We start from the raw sequence: 18,104 nt of genomic DNA on the forward strand, positions 1-18,104 counted from the left end.
AAGAGATTAGTAATGCTAATGCACAGCCACAATACTCAAATGGGTATTCTACAAAAGGGAGCTATAGAAGTAATTAGACTGTGGTATGGGGAAGGTGTGCTACACATTGCTAAGAAAAGACAAGGGAATGGGATCAGTAACTCGTATGCAGATCCACAGAACTCTGATAGGAATTGTACAGAAGGAAGCTATAATAGTAACAGACTGCAATGTAGGGAAGATGTGCTACACATTATCTTGCTAAGTAAAGACAAGGGAAAGGGATCAATAACTCGTATGCAGAGTCACAAAACTCGGATAGGAATTGCATAGAAGGGAGCTATAGACCACTTGACATGTGACGTCATTGCCCGGCAGTATGCGCACAAATTATGCCAATTTTCATTGTCCTTTGCCCTGCAGTGTGGGTACGCATCGTAGTTTGCTCAGGGCACATGCATTTTAAATCGGCCACCACATTTCATATAGCACAAGAAAGCCATTGAACAGTGTAGCGGTTCGTTCAAGCATATCGACAGACCAGTCCCTTGCCTTTGTTGATAAACAATGATGTCAAGTGGTCTATAGAAACAAGGAAAGGGCTGCAGTGTGGAAAAGATGTGCTCCACATATCCTGCTATGCTGAGAAAAGGCATGGGGAAGAGAATAAGGGAAGGAAATGCACTGGTAACTGGTATGAAGAGCCTCATGACTCAAATAGAATATAAAGAAGGGAGCTATAGGAATAAGGAACTGTAGTGTGGAAAGATGTGCTGCATATATCCTGCTAAGAAAAGGCAAGGAAAAGGAAACACAGGATGGAAAGGGATATTTAAGTCATATGAAGAGCCACAAAATTCAACAATGCAATGTACAGAAGGGAGCTATAGAAATAAGGAACTGCAGTGTGGAAAAGATGTGCAACACGTATCCTGCAAAGAATAGGCAAGGGGAAGGGAATGGTGGAGAGAAAGGGATCGGTAACTTGTATGCAGGACCACAAGATTTTTCATATTTTTTTATGAAGAATATAATATATGTTACAGCTGCACTTTTGGTTTGTCAATATATTTTTTGTAATACAATCGTGTTTCAGATATGATGGTTGGTGTGCGTACTAGACAGCAATTTGTATTGAGAATTGTCTCGCCATCCCAGCAGCGCCCTCCTGTGGATGTCGCAGCCACAACTCTAGAGGATCTGCAAGATTGGACTAAACATATCCAAGAGGCTTCAGTCAAAGCAGAGGAAAGGGTGAGTTCTTATGCAACAGGAAAATATGTAACCCATACCAAATGGTACCTCGAATTGCCATCGCTTATTTAAAAATATAAGCTATTTAAGCTAGCAGAATACACACAAAGGAGATAATTTGATAATTCTTAACTATCTTCATAACATTTAATCTGATTTTCATCAAGGGGGGCGATGAAGTATCTTTTGAGCCTTGTAAATTTAGTTTTAAATTGAAATGAAAAAGTGTTTTGAAGACATGTTTGTCATAGGAAATAATCATATTTATATACCTCATCTAAAGATTCCCTCCATCTGATTGGTTAAAAGCGTGAGCATAGTTTTGACTATGCCCTCAAAAGTATCTATTCCCCGGGCATAGTTCTGCGTGTGCTTTTTCCAGCATAAAATGATATTACGCACACGTTAATGTTTTTGTGCGCTATAGTTACGCGGAAATCGCAGATTGTAATCTGAGCCGTTCGCATTGAAAACTATTAATTTCTCTTCCCACAATCGAGGCTTTTAATCAAACAGTTGACAAGAATCTTTAAGATTTGGTATATAAAACAAATATTGACTGCTTTTTATTCGGGGCATGGTTAAAATGGAAGGCCCGCGGTGATCTCAAAACCATGATTTTGAGATCAACTTGGGCCTATAATTTTAACCATGCCCCTCATAGCAGTCAATATCTGTATAATATTTAGTTTACCAAAAGGATATATTCATGAAATTAAAATATTCAATGAAGAACCTTTGACACTTTCCCTCTCCACCCAAAAAAAGATTATCTTGAGGATAAGCAGAGATGCCAACCCTCCCTATTTAATAGGGAGGCTCCCTATTTTGGAAACATTTTTGTCCATTTTGACACCCATATTTGGCAACCTGCCTATTTCTGACAAGTTATGTGCCATTGAAGTTGCATGTAATTTAGAAAACCTCCCTTTTTTTTGTTTGAATCCTCCCTATTTTCTGGATGTTAATGTTGGCATCTCTGGATAAGATTAGAAAATCAGATTTACCCTTGCCAACCTTCTCTTTCTGGTAGAAGAGTCTGGTAAATTTCTTTTTCTTTAGCTTCAGGTAAGTGCAATAGTAGGAGCAGGGTTGTAGCTACGCTGGACGGTGGAGGGCGGCCCTGCCCGGTACTCTTAATTTCCACCCGGCACTCGAGTTAATTTTGAGCCCAAATACCCGGCACTCCAGTCTCAAATGTTTCAAAATCAATGAACAATCAGTATACAAATTAGCAATTCTTATCAAAATTTCAATTTTTTTACCATTTCATATAAATTTTACCCGGCACTAAAATTTGTCTAGCTATAACCCTGAGTAGGAGCCATATTTTGCCAGTTTTAGGTATTTAACTAAAAATTGCAGTGTATTTCTTTATATTGGTACATTGATTTTATAGGAAATGAGTCCTAATCAAACCCTGTTTTCTTGTTTACCTGTAGGTGATAATTGCCCAATCTCATGAGCGTAAGATGAGGATAGCAAAGGAGTTTTCAGATTTGGTGGTATACTGCCGATCCGTACCATTCCGAGAGGATAGTGAGTAAAAGATTTATAAAAGGGTGTTTTGTTATTCTAGCGTCCTATTTTTTAGGATATGTACACTTCAAATGAGCCCAGAATTTGTCCCTTCATCAGATTTTTGGCCCCCACATATATGTGGGGCTAATGTTATCATCCAGATGGTTGTTTGTTCCCTTGTTTGTTTCTTTGTTTGTTTGTCCGGGCGGAAGCAAATTCATTAATCCACTCTCCAGCTTAAACGCTATCACCGATCAACTTCAAACTTGGTACAGAGGTAGGGTATGGTGGCCTCATGTGCTGTATAGTTTTGTGTTGCATTATTTGCATATTTATGAATATTAATGAGCTCATTAGCATATTTTGCCTACATTGTCCTTAATCCACTCTGCAGCACAAACGCAATCACAGATCAATTTCAAACTTGGTACGGTGATAGTATATGGTTGCCTCACGTGCTGTATACTGTCGCATTATTTGCATATTTATGAATATTAATGAGCTCATTAGCATATTTTGCCTACATTGTCGTTAATCCACTCTGCAGCTTAAATGCAACCACCGATTAACTTCATTATTATGTCTTCAGAATCTGGGCTCCTATACTTTGTACATAACCTGGCTGTCTGATCAATTTGTGTATCGGTCACCTGGAGCTACAGGGTTTTTTCATATCTGTAGCCTCTTCATAGAGTGCATAGTTCATATACTTTATGTGTAAAAGTCTCTTTTGGTGTGATTTTTTTTGTAAATGTGACAAGCCATGACCAAAAAAATCATATTTTTGACCAAAAATCACATTTTTGACCAAAAATCACATTTTTGACCAAAAATTTTTGACCAAAAATCACATTTTTGACCAAAAATCACATTTTCACCAAAAATACATTTTTGACCAAAAAAACACATTTTTTTGACTAAAAATCATGTCAAGAATCATTTTTGACCAAAAGTCGCATTTTTGGCCAAAAATCACATTTTTGACCAAAAATCACATTTTTGACCAATAATCATGTTTTTTTACTAAAAATCATGTTTTTGACCAAAAAAAGATTCTGAAGACATAATAATGATAAAATTGACGGATAATTTAGCATGATACCTGAATTTATCAGTCTCGCTAGAGTTTTCAAATATCACGCTCGACTTCGTCTCGCATGATATTTGAAAACTCTAGCTCATTCGATAAATTCAGGTATCACACTCAATCCGTCCCATCCTATATCAAACTTGGTATTGTGATAGTATATGGTGACCTCATGTGGTGTATAGTTTTGTGGGGGCCACCTTAATTACGAACCGCGTAATTCTAGTTACAGATTTGGAAAGATCATACCTGAAGCTTCAAAATGACACTTCAACTTTGTATGATATCCTGAAATGAAGTTACATTTCTTCAAAATTTGCCTTACAACAGAACGCAACGCTGAGAATAATGCACTTAAAGTTATCAAAATTCTATTATTTCTGTTGAAACCAGCTCCATGCAATGTCATTTTTTAATTATTGTTAGTTTTGGTATAGCTGTGTAATTTTGCAGCTGTGTAAGAGAAGTATGAAATATTTGTGAAAATCTTAATTTTGATCAAAATATGACATTTTTGGATATTTTGCACTGTAGCTCAAAATCACATTTTCTGACTTCTGGGCACATTTGTGGTGGATGGTCACAAATGGCCATGCGTTTTGAGGTGGGCCCATTTCTGTTTCACCGACTGTTATTCCAAAAATCGCGCTGTTTTCGGTTCAATGAAGTATATTATTAATGTTTGACATCCTACACCCATAAAAGTATACATTTTTCAACAGGAAATTGTCTCAGGAGTTCAAAAATACAATTAAAAAAAGCATAGGATGTAGTCATAAAGAGTTAGAGATCAAAATATGTTGAAAAAATAGAAAAAATGTTATATTTTAAAATTGACAGTAAATAAACAACCATGCACCCTATTGAAATTTAACCTGCATTTTTCAATTCTCCTCAGTTAGACCTTTCCAATGATATATAACTTGATAGGTGTTATGTTTGGTAAAATAATTTTGTGCGATCATTTTTTCAGATAAAATTTGAGTTGCAAATTTCCAGCGATATTTGATACACATACTATAATCTCAAAAGTTGAAGAGTACATTTTGCTTTATAACCTTTATAAACATTCAAACTACTTATTTGCAAATATAAGAGACACTAATAAATACATAAAATCACTTACATTGCTTATAAAAAATGAAATGCACGACTCTGACTGGTGGGTATCGTATCATGGCGTAATTACCAGCCAACCAACAAAATTTTGCAATATATCTAAATTAACTTTGCAAACATAGTTTGGGACAGTTTCATGAATTTAAACAATATTTACACCCTTAAAGCTAAAACACAAAAACAACTTACTGACAAATGCAGTTTAGACTCATCTTAATAGATTATAAATTAATTAATTAATTAAATAAAAGAAGAACATAAAAATTGGATGAAATTATACCCCAATGTCCAGGGTTCGCAGGTTTTTTTATGTTGAGAAAGATGTTAAAAGACAACAAATGGATAAATATACAAGAATCCATTCCCTTGAATCAACAGGGTGTGATGGAAAGGTGAATGTGAGAGAACTGACAATGCTATTGCCAAGAGTGTAATCAGTGTATATGAAAATTACTCCCTCAATGTGAAAACAAATCGCATGTTTCTCTTTTTAAAGGACTTTCCTTTTACAGTGGAGGCTATGACAGTGTTGAACGGACTCTTTGGCTGATTCTGATGCATTTATAGTCTTATAGATACACTACCTCTAGATTAAATACAAATCTAGTTAGTGAGGATTCATTTGTAGCCATAAAAAACCCTCATCTGATGCCATATGATAAAATACCGATTTGGACCTTCATCGGTCTGGCTGGACGTTCTGCTTCCCCCCCCCCCCCAATTTTCCCATTAAAACTATAGGTTTGATCTTGTAATTAAGCCTACATTTTTTATACATGTTTACTGGCCTGCACTTTATTTAATTCTACTCAGAGCATATTAAATTTGTAGGGGACACACAAATTTCACTCCATATTTTCCAGCACGATCTTGCGCGCAACTTTTAGAATTTCAATGGCATTGCTTTCATGATTAATTAAATTTAATTAATTAATTAAATTAAGTACCAATTAAGAATAAAAAAGTCTTCAACCTTGGTTTATAATTAAGGAATAACTCAATGATTCAATAAAGTAATATTTCTTGGGTATTGTGATCTATAGCTTACTCTTATAATGTTCCCATATTTCCTGCTCCCCCCTCATCCTGCTCCCCTCATCTACCACCGTGCAAAAATGGCTATTTGGGGTTAATTAATTAGCAATTACTCAAAAACAAGATAACAACAGGCATTTTTGTGACTTTTAAGTAGCTGACATATATATTCCCTTCAATTTGGTACCAAATTTGACTATGTAGCACATGAATTTAAAATTATACACCCTTGTCAATTTCCATGTTTGTTGCACACATGAAACAATACCACCTATTTGTGGGCTCAGCTCAAAACGCACGGCCAAATGCATTAATTACAATGCCTCATAGGCCACTGTGTTGTAATTTCAGTCTGTCTACAGATAGAAAAATGTAAATTGGACGCTGCCTTTTTCAAAAAGACCAAATCGGCAAGAAAGGTTCTGCACACAAATGTTGAATGTTTATGAGGGTATTTTGTAGGTGTCTTAACTTGGATATTCCTCAACCTGTCCTCTGAACACTCACATCGGTAAAAATCGCAGTGGTGACATGTCTTTTCGTTCTGCTGGTCCAGCGTTGTGGAACTGATGCCTCCCGCGTAACATCAGGGAGGCAACCTCAGTGGCAACATTTAAAAAATCTCTTAAGGCTCATTATTATCCTTTTTGACTCTTTGCTTTTGTTCATTCTCTTGTTTTTGCAGTGTATCACTTAGCGCTTTGATCTTTTTGTAATAGCGCTTTATAAGCTCTAATATGTATGTATGTATGTATGATACTGCAGTGAAAATGGCTGTTGCAGAGCCATAAATTTTCCGTGATATGGAAAACGGACAAATTTCATGGAATTTCATTGAAAAAAATAAAATTGAAATAAGTGAAAAAAGTGAATTAAATACAGAGAAAAAATATAAAAATGTGTGTCTGTTGTTGTTTTCAATAAAATAAATGTGTAAAAAGTGTGATAAATAATACCCCTACCAATCTCCACATCGCTGTCAAAGCACATCTACTCATGCTGTATTTATGTGGAAGATCGGCTCACCTAGTTACTAGAATAGATTATTTGTTAATAATGGTACGTTACAACACACATAGTTTGTAATATATTTTATTGATCTTCTTGTAAAAAGGACAAAACATGGTAAAACCGACAAAACACGGAAAGCCACAAGAAAACCAAGAAAGTGACATTTCATAAAACGGAATTTTAAAAGTAGAAAACAGACAACGTTTGGCTCTGTAGTAAAGTAATGTGGGATCAATGTCTGACCAACACCACTCCAGTGGTTGCCAGAGTCGGGATTCATCAACTCAAATTTCTCGGCCATATACTGTGTCTTTAAGACGATGAGCCTGTGCAAGAATATGCCCTTTATATTCCATCACATGGGAAGAGGAAACCGGAACGGCAGCACACACTGTACTTACAGTATGTGCAACACCTCCTGGGAGATACTGAAGGGATGCTGCAGCCAAACAAAATTGTTTCGCTTGCCCAAGATCACAATAGTTGGAGAAAGCTTGTAGTCGCCTGCTCCGCAGCCGACTGATGATGATGAATGTGGGATCTCGACAATATCATAACCAGGGTTGGCGCGATTTAAATCAAATGATTTAAAAAAAAAAATCACTGATTTAAATCAACTTTTTCAGTTTTTACCATTTTTGATAAATTTAAGTTAATTTCTATCTTCAATTGACTATTTTACTTCATTTGTAATGCTTCTACACCTTTTGGATACAATTAAATACCTCTATGATGTCATTTTATCTATTGCTAAAAAATCATTTTCAAGGCGCAGAATTCAACAGGTTTTTTCCCATGATTTAACCAAATTTTTTCATTGAAATTTTCACATCTAAAGATGTGTTTTGATTTTTTTGTAAATACCTGATAGGATTGTGCATATGTCTAGCATTCTACTGGTCTCTATTGACTTTATCATGGGGTATAGCAGTTCTTGGAATCAAAAAAATCGATTTAAATAAAAAAAATCCAATTTAAATCAAATAAATCAATTTTTTTGATTTAAAAAAAAAAATCAAAACTATCGCCAACCCTGCTCATAACCCATTTTCTCTTTGTTTTCCCTCCCAGACATTCCAGGTAACTATTATGAGATGTCGTCATTCCCAGAGACCAGAGTAGAACGCTACTTCTTCAAAGAAAAGTGCAAGATTTTACTTACGTACAATACAATGCAATTGAGCAGAACGTATCCCAGAGGTCAGCGGTTCGATTCCTCCAATTATGACCCGATACCGATATGGCACTTGGGTTCACAGATGGTGTCACTTAACTACCAAACTCCAGGTGAGTACAGCAACTTATGAACTAAGTGCAATAGCTGCCATGTGTAGCATGTGTAGATGAATACAATATACTGTGTGTAAATTGCCAGATGTTCACAGGGCAGCTATTGCACTTATCCACTTCTGGCACTGAGAAGTTTATATATATATAAATTTGAATTTATCCAAACCAAGTGAAAACCTCCTGATCGTCTCAGAGTTTTGACAGTGAACCACAGACATTCTCACACCTGTTGTTTTTGTGATGATCCAACTGTTGACTGTCAGGAAGTTTAAAATGTGACACGATCTGGTCCATGGAGGCCAAAGGAGGCATTTTGAAAATTGAGTTCTTATACAAATGATAGGCTATCTAATACTGAAAACACTCAAGGTCTAGCATACCTGAAGTTTTTTGATGTCTATTTTCTTATGTATTTTATTGTATTTTACTCCATATTTTTTGCCTTTATCTCAGTTTCAAATTTCCCGCCTTTGGCCTCTATGGACCAGATTGTGTCACATATGTTACTTACTTACGGTAGTGATGTTAGACTTAGTTGCAGTCTCAAGTTAGTGGATCATTGAGGCTAAGATTATAGATGCCTTCATCTCTGTTCATAACTCCTCACCCCTCCTGATCCAGATGTTCACCCATTCTTTTTACATTCTCCAAGATATTTACTCCCCATAATTAATAACATGATTTGCCCTAGATGTGGTATGTAATAGCCGAGTTCTTAATATAGTCTACAAGTACTAAACCAGGTGAACCTGTTTATAAATAAAAGTACTCTTTAAACATATTTATTTTAATTTTGTTTTACATAGTTGGTTTGCTACTTTTGATAGGATAATGAAAAGTTTTTTCTTTCTTATATTACTTCACAAGTGCTTATATTTTTCCATACCAAAAAGTAGGGAATTATTAAGTTTAAATATCCCTGAATATTGGTATAAACTGACGTATTAGGCAAATTGACTTTTTATGCTTACAAAATATTGTTTGAAATGTCTTACCAAAATTAAAAGAAAGTTTAAAAAACACGAAAATAATTTCAAGTACAATATTTTTGTTTTATGCTATGGAATAGAGTAAGACAGTAAAATCATTGCTGTCCATGTGTGTGATTATAGGCCTATCAACATTCTCAGTTTTGTGTTTGTAGTCACTATTAAACAGGAATAAATGTAATAAAATTGGTACCATTGTGTTATGTTTTTGTAAAAGTTTGTTCAACATAAAAATTATATCGGATTATGGTTTATTTTTGATGTTATAATCATTTTTGTTATTGGTTTTACTTTTTAAAGTTGAAAAACACTTTAAAATATACCATTGATTTGAATAACATTGTTTCTAGTTTTTGCTGAACCATGAAATGGTATCAGCCTATAACTGCATAGGTTACTAGGTTACTAGGTTACTAGGTCCCTAACTAACCATTTGGTCTGAAATGGACATATCTCTAAATGCCACGAAGGTATGACCCCATGAGTGGTGTCATATGAAAGAGAAAAACATAAAGAATATAATAAAAATATTTCCAAACGTCAGAGGTCACCCAGGGATCACAGGGGTCAAAAAAGGTCATTTTAACCAAAAATGCTCTGATTGAGCTTAAATTTAAATGCAATGATCCTTATGACATTCTAAACATGTGTAAAACATTTTAAAATTTATTTAAGGTCATTAAAAGGGGTCCTAAAGGGGTCAAAGGTCAAGTTGTTCAAAATGTTCCAATTGAGCTGAAATTTAAACGCAATGATCCTTATGACATTCTAAACATGTTGCAAATATTTTAAAATTCATTTAAGGTCATTAAGGGGTCATAAAGGGGTCAAAGGTCAAGTTTTTCAAAATGCTCCAATTGAGCTGAAATGTATATGCAATGATCCTTATGACATGCTAAACATTTTAAAAACATTTTAAGATTCATTTAAGGTCATAAAGGGGTCAAAGGTCAAGTTTTTCAAAATGTCTCGATTGAGCTGAAATTTAAACATAATGATTCTTATGACATTCTGAACATGTTGCAAATATTTTAAAATTCATTTAAGGTCATTAAGGGGCAATAAAGGGGTCAAAGGTCAAGTTTTCAAAATGCTTCAATTGTAGGTATAGGCCTACCACAATATACTGCCAAAGCCACATGGTTCAGCTATGGTGCGGTTATCGCTCTAGTTTTTATAATTTCAGTAAAACATTTATTATGTATTGATTGTAAAGACGAAAGAACAATATTCCTGATAGGTCAGAGTTTGCCAAAATCGTCTCATAATGCAGCAGGAATTTAATACCAATATCGCTTATTCATTTTAAGGGCTCGGATAGCGACATTTTCACATATTTTTTGTGGGACCTGAGAGTACATCAGACATATCAAATTTCATTTTGAATACGAGGAATGTCCTGATATCAAATGATTTGGAAATTTTCGATATAATACACAAATGGCAAATGATTAAAAATGGATATTGACATTTACAGTTTTTCGAAGTAAAATTGATAAATCTAATGATATGTACTTAAAGTATATGTAGCTGGAAGGAAAAGCCGACGATCATTTAAAATTGTGACTTTTAGTATTTTTCCAAAAAGACTTTCTGAAAAAAAATGTGTATCTTCAATGTGAAAGGTCAAAATTTTCAAATGATCATCAGGTTTTCCTCCCAGCTACATACTTTAAGTAGATTTATCAATTTTACTTTGAGGACTGTTAAATATGAAAAATAAAAAAATGTAAATTTTTGATAATTTGCCATAAAATGTGTATTATATCGCCATTTTCAAGAAGTCAAAATTATTTGATATCAAAAGGACATTCCTTGTATTCAAAATGCAATTCGATATGTCTGATGTGCTCTCATGTCCCGCAAAAAATACATGAAAACGTCGCTATCAGAGCCCTTAAGCTTGCCCTAAATTGCAAGGATCAGGTTCTTAATGTAATATTTTGATTTGTCTTTTTGTAGATCGGTTCATGCAAATCAACGAAGGCATGTTCTTGCTGAATGGCAAATGCGGTTATGTCTTGAAACCAGAGTGTATGAGAAAAGATAGCTTTGATCCTTATGATCACACTACAGTGGAAGACAAGGAGCCCATACATCTAACTATTACTGTAAGTTGAGGGATGCCAAAAAAGATTATACAGTCCAACCTCTTTATTCGGCTATAATGGCACTAAACAATGACTGGATGACTGAAAAATCAGGATAAGTGAATTACAAATAAACATAATTATGTTTATTTGTATAATTCCCATTGATCATGCCGCTGTATTTTCCATAAGTGAATTATGTGTAATTCTACATTAAATATTCAATGCCCTATACTTGTGACAACAAAAGATTGCTCAATTATGGGGTAATAACACTGAAAAGAAAAAGATTAAATAAAATAAATTATAAATAGTAAATAATAAATATGGAATATGAGTGCTGTATGCAACATAGAGATGTCATTTAAAAGGCTTCAAATCATAAGGAGTCAAAACATGCAAACATGTTACCACTAAAAAACCCAGACTGAACCGTGACAAAGGGTTACACATAGACCCCGTCTAGGACCACCTCCTGACCCCCCCTCACCCACCCGGAACAAAGGGGGCGCCACAACATCTTCCAGTTTGACGTCATCTACATCTGTGATGTCATCGGAGGTGTCACAATGACATCACTAGCAACAACAAATCTTCAAAGAAATAACATCTGCTGAAGACTCGGGTTGAACCGGTGAAAGCGCTACGATGAGTGAAATTTGAGTAGCATAGAAGTCGTAATTTGCTTTCTATGTTACCACTTGTAGCGGCTCATTTATGGCGCCATGAGCAAGGAATGTTGATTTGTTTGAGTCATTATGCACTGTGAGCGATTGAAGTGTTAAAAATGTTTTGCCAAATCCTTTCTACAAATTACCGAATTTACCGTACTACTCACTGTCCAGTGCATATTATTTTGCATAAGGTCCTATATGCACATGCTCAATGTCGCACACATACTACAAGAGGTACGCTTAAAAAGGATTAGGCAAAATATTTCAGCCAGTGCGCAGTCTTCCCCATCCAAGCTCCCATTGATTGAGGGATTCCCCAGCCAAGCTGGGGAAAGCTGCAACACTGGTATTTGGGTTTGAGCTTAAGCTCCCATTGATTGAGGGATTCCCAATACAAGCTGGGGAAAGCTGCAACACTTTCTACAAATTACCGTACTACTCACTGTCCAGTGCATATTATTTTGCATAAGGTCCTATATGCACATGCTCAATGTCGCACACATACTACAAGAGGTACGCTTAAAAAGGATTAGGCAAAATATTTCAGCCAGTGCGCAGTCTTCCCCATCCAAGCTCCCATTGATTGAGGGATTCCCCAGCCAAGCTGGGGAAAGCTGCAACACTGGTATTTGGGTTTGAGCTTAAGCTCCCATTGATTGAGGGATTCCCAATACAAGCTGGGGAAAGCTGCAACACTGGTATTTAGGTATGGGCTTAAGCTCCCATTGAATGAGGAATTCCCCAGCCAAGCTGAAGAAAGCTGTAACACTGGTATTTAGGTTTGGGCTTAAGCTCCCATTGATTGAGGGATTCCCAATACAAGCTGGGGAAAGCTGCAACACTGGTATTTAGGTATGGGCTTAAGCTCCCATTGAATGAGGAATTCCCCAGCCAAGCTGAAGAAAGCTGTAACACTGGTATTTAGGTTTGGGCTTAAGCTCCCATTGAATGAGGAATTCCCCAGCCAAGCTGAAGAAAGTTGTAACACTGGTATTTAGGTTTGGGCTTAAGCTCCCATTGATTGAGGGATTCCCCATACAAGCTGGGGAAAGCTGCAACACTGGTATTTAGGTATGGGCTTAAGCTCCCATTGAATGAGGAATTCCCTAGCCAAGCTGGGGAAAGCTGCAACACTGGTATTTAGGTTTGGGCTTAAGCTCCCATTGAATGAGGAATTCCCCAGCCAAGCTGAAGAAAGTTGTAACACTGGTATTTAGGTTTGGGCTTAAGCTCCCATTGATTGAGGGATTCCCCATACAAGCTGGGGAAAGCTGCAACACTGGTATTTAGGTATGGGCCTTTTTACTAGCTTGATTTATGCCCTGTTTCTTTTCAGATCTTGGCAGCAAGACACTTGGTGAAGACTGGGCGTGGTATTGCCAGTCCATTTGTAGAAGTTGAAGTGATAGGAGCAGATTATGACAACAGTAATAAATACAAGACACAGACAAAACGTAAGTCTTGGCAAACTGAGGTTGCCTAACAGAAGAACTGAAGCTAAATGAGTTTGATGTCGATTAAAATCAATGTTAGGCTTTCAATGTCATTACATGAGCCAGAGCTTTATTTTGCAAACCCCATCATAATTTCTTCAGCCCCACAATTCAATTAGAGCAATGGAGAGAGTGGATAATTAGAAAATATTTTCCTCTGCTGGGGATTGAACCTTGTCCTTGGCCCTCTGACAGCGGAGTTAAAGACCTAAAACCACTGTTTAATACTGCCCTCTATACAACTTCAAAAGTTTAATACCAAATTGTGATGCATTTTTCTCAAAGAGTATTCTGTTGGAACTGTTTGGGTTAAATATCAAAATGGCAAAAAAATGTTGGCTAGGACCTTTAACAGTTTTGAACTTTTTGAAGAGGTATTCAAGTAGTTTTAGACAGCTGCCATGTTGAAATCTAAGCTGTATTTATTTTAGTTTTATTCCCTTCATTGCATTCATATCCTTAAAGCTTTCCTGTTAGATAATAAAACTTGTTGTGGGTGACAGCCTGTCTGAAAAATGTAATAAATGACAGTAAACTTTTGATATTTACTTCACACGATCAGAACAGATTATACACTGAAATTGTTAGTGAAAAGTTGATTAATTCATTTTATATCCAATGTAATTTTGTTGACAGCTGAGAATGGTTTCAACCCGGTGTTTGGAGAGGGATCGGACGTCGGTGAGAGATGTGAATTTGATGTACAGAATCCAGAACTAGCTTTTATACGCTTTGTTGTGCAAGATGAAGACGTGTTTGGTGATCCTAATTTCCTGGGACAGGCTACATACCCACTTAAGGCAATACGAACAGGTCAGTTGTCTTGTCTGTTTTTCTGTTTGTTTGTTTGTTTGTTTGTTTGTTTGTTAGGCAAAAGAATAAAAGATTGTTTCCTTCTCCATAGAACACATTTGATAGATGGGTCAGTAAGTCGATAAAAGGTTTAAAAAAATTTTTTTCCTAAAGTTACCAGCATGGAAACATTCATATATTCTTGCTCAGGTCTACAGCTCGCTAAGTACCGTAGAACGATCTGACATTTCAATTCTTGTCAATTTTTAAATAGATTATTTCTTAACGTTTGTTTTTTACACTTGTATATTAATAATGTATTGTTGTATTTAGCTTTATTTCTCTATACATGTACTTTTAAGAATTTGTATATTTCATATGTAATGTTTTAACCTTTTGATGTATTTTGTTTGACCCCTGGGCACCCGTGGAAAACAGTGTTATTATTGATTGGGTTTCCCCAGGGTAAAGAAGATGTAATAATAAATAATAATAACTACCCAATTTTTTAGGCCATCATAATTTAATAATTTGTCTCAAAGCCTTTTCTAAGTTGAAGCTCTAATGCAGAATGCATTTTTTTGTATCAAACTGTGGGACTGGCTTTTTGACAAGAATTTGCCGGGGAATACGCACATATAGTTTCGCTGTGTTGTAGATGAAAATTTTTATTGAGATTAAGGGATCTGGAATGAGCGTTTTGAGCGTTTGGACAGTATTTTTTGTGGGACATGAGAGCACATCAGAGATATCGAATTGCATTCTGAATACGAAGAATGTCTTTCTAATATCAAATAATTTTCATTTTTGAAATTCACGATATAATACAAATTTTATGACAAATTATTAAAATTTGATATTTTTCACATTTTTGATATATAACCATCCTCGAAGTAAATTTTATAAATCTAATGATATATTCTTAAAGTGAGAAAAGCCGACGATCAATTGAAAATTTTGACCTTTCATATTGAAGATAATGGATTTTTTCCCCAAAAAGACATTATTTTTTTTGTGTTTTGGGAAAAAAAATCCATATCTTCAATACGAAAGGTCAATTTTTTCAAATGATCGTGGGCTTTTCATCCCACCTACATACACTTTAAGTACATATCATCAGATTTATAAAGTTTACTTCAAGTACTGTTAAATATTTAAAATATCTATTTTTAATCATTTGCCATAAAATGTGTATTACATTGCGAATTTAAAAAAAATAGAAATTATTTGATATCATCAGGACATTCTTCATATTCAGAATGCAATTTGATATGTCTGATGTGCTCTAATGTCCCACAATAAATACTGACCATTCATACCCCATCCCTTAATGATTTGGGCTATTTTTTACATCTGACGATGTTAAAAGTGAGTTTTTGTGGTGGATTTTGAAAGAAAAATAAAACAGTGAAAAGAAAAAGAAATTTACTCAATCCAGCTGGAATAACAATACATGCATAAAGCAGGCAAAATACACTTTTAAAACATGTTTGTTTTAACTTTCCAGTGCTTTATAGTGGAAAATAGAAAATCACAGAAATCGTCAATTTGTAAAACAGTTTTAAATTTAGTAACACAGAGAAATTGTGGCTTTAATTTGCAGCAGCAGAATAAAATTATTGTTAGAAACTGTTTAGTATGTACAACTAGCATCCAAAATTTTAGTTTAAAAAGACAAAAAAAAATCATGAGCATAAAAGCATTCCTTTTGCTAGGTAAAAACAAGTAGCACTAGCAACTAGCACTGCAAATGATTTAAAGAATAAAATGAGTCTGAGACTAGCTCAAATTTTAGCTATCTGTGCTCTGTTGTACTTGCATTTATATTCATTTTTGACTCTGTAGACTGAAGCATGCAAATTTCCCTTCTTGGAAATTCCAAAGCCAAAATGTCACCAATTAATATCAGCAATATATTAATTTGAACACACCTAGTACACCCTGTTTGTACTTACCAGGTGTCAATCATTCTTCATTCGCATGTCAATGACTCTTCAAATAGTGTCAGCATGTGCCAATCTCTATCCTATCAGTGCATTCAGCGTGTTAGCAATTAGCATGGACCTCCATCTCAAGTGTTTTGAAGCTTCAAATGACACACCTGTCAATCAAATATCAATACAAAAAATATTTACCTCCGTAATTTTTAGCTATTGTTACTTCAGCCTGCGTCCGCAGGTTGACCCAATCTTGAAATGTAACGTAATGATCGGATCATAGACATTTGGTAACTTAGTGCCCTCTGTCCTTAGTCTTCAGAGATGGTTGAATGGCTTCCTTCACTCCTCTATCAAACCATTGAGTGCTTCATGTCCAAAATCTTTCAAAAGACACATACCGTAAAACCCTGTCTACAAGCATATACAGGGTGTATCAAAATGATTGGTACCGACGACTTCTCTTTTTTGCCAAATTGTTTTACTATTATTTGGGGTTAATTGTTTAAATATATGAAATTATAGTAGTTTTATCTTCTCTAAGAATTTTAGATCATAAAGATCGTAATGCTGGATCAGTAGCGCACCATTTTCAAAGCTCTATTTTACCAAAGATACCTTGTAAGAATGATATTTTTAAAATCATGGAAATGTTTAATTTTTTCGTTGCCTATTTCTTCATATATAAATGTTCTAATCAATATTTATTGGTTGAGAGTAATATTATTGACATACATCATTTAGGTGGGGTGAAAGAAGTTTGTGTGTCATGAGCGGTAATTTAAATTGTAGTAATAGATGTTTGAGATTACTAAGTAGATGGTGTGGCAATGAATGGCTATAGACTGTAGAGAGTGTCTGTTTGGTTAGACCCGGTAAGAGTTATTAGAATGGCTCCACAGTATTCCACACTTCAGCGTGCATTCATAAAGAATTACTGGTTGACACGAAGCTAAGTGCAGAGAAGATTTAGAAGACCACGGAGAAGAGCTAGGACTATCCCATGCAAACATGCTATAACTTGTAGTGTTTCAAAATAATTTTGGGCAGTTACAGAATGGATCCATCCCAGGTGTTAAGTTAATTTAAGATAGGGCTTCACCTCACACTGCCTGAGTCGTAAGGCAGGGACTTCATTCAGGAACTATCTTTCTAAAAGCATGCGTAAAGAAATTTTATGTTTTGTAGACTGAGGTAAGATATTGAAGAGCATGTATGCAACGAATAGTTGGAGTAGTGAACCTATTCATCTTGTGTTGTGTAAGTAAAATCATGATTACGTCGATCTTCGTTTAAATGACAATAGCTCCCAGATGCATCAACCTATTATCTTCAGATCAATGAGTTAACATATGCCTATTTATAGTACAAAAATTATATTAATTAGGAATTTTATATTTTTGGTATATTTTTGAAAATGTCACATAGCCCGGTACCAATCATTTTGATACACCCTGTAGAGTGCTTCTGATGAAAGCTACATTAATCCAGGCACCATTATGGAGTTTGAACAAATAAATTACGGATCCAAGCATATACAAACAAGTATTATTTTAAAACCAATCTATTGTATTGGTATATTTACGCTTACTTCGAATTAATTTAGCTTTCATAAAAAACACTATATATGCTTGTAGACGGGGTTTTACGGTATTTTCTTTTACTTTGTAAAACGACATATACTTAATTCTGACACACGCTTCTTAATTTCTTTATAACAGGATACCGTTCTGTTCCATTGAAGAATGGCCATAGTGATGACTTAGAGCTGGCAACATTACTAGTACATGTGGACAAGAGAGTCATAGGGGTAAGATGGGTTTTTTGTTTCGT

General features: G+C 35.2%; 1 protein-coding gene across 2 annotated transcripts in view; it reads left to right on the forward strand.

Moving 5' to 3' along the window:
• LOC140135947 (1-phosphatidylinositol 4,5-bisphosphate phosphodiesterase gamma-1-like) overlaps nucleotides 1–18,104 on the forward strand; it is an 88,700-nt gene that overhangs the window by 54,200 nt on the left and 16,396 nt on the right. For both annotated transcript variants that reach the window (XM_072157644.1, XM_072157645.1), the window contains 7 exons: nucleotides 1,076–1,233; nucleotides 2,676–2,772; nucleotides 8,078–8,293; nucleotides 11,248–11,396; nucleotides 13,386–13,503; nucleotides 14,179–14,355; nucleotides 17,993–18,081. In XM_072157644.1, the coding sequence (XP_072013745.1) occupies nucleotides 1,076–1,233; nucleotides 2,676–2,772; nucleotides 8,078–8,293; nucleotides 11,248–11,396; nucleotides 13,386–13,503; nucleotides 14,179–14,355; nucleotides 17,993–18,081 (1,004 nt within the window). The remainder of the gene's footprint in view (nucleotides 1–1,075; nucleotides 1,234–2,675; nucleotides 2,773–8,077; nucleotides 8,294–11,247; nucleotides 11,397–13,385; nucleotides 13,504–14,178; nucleotides 14,356–17,992; nucleotides 18,082–18,104) is intronic.

This window comes from Amphiura filiformis, chromosome 16 (genome assembly GCF_039555335.1).
Source record: "Amphiura filiformis chromosome 16, Afil_fr2py, whole genome shotgun sequence".
NCBI lineage: Eukaryota > Metazoa > Echinodermata > Ophiuroidea > Amphilepidida > Amphiuridae > Amphiura > Amphiura filiformis.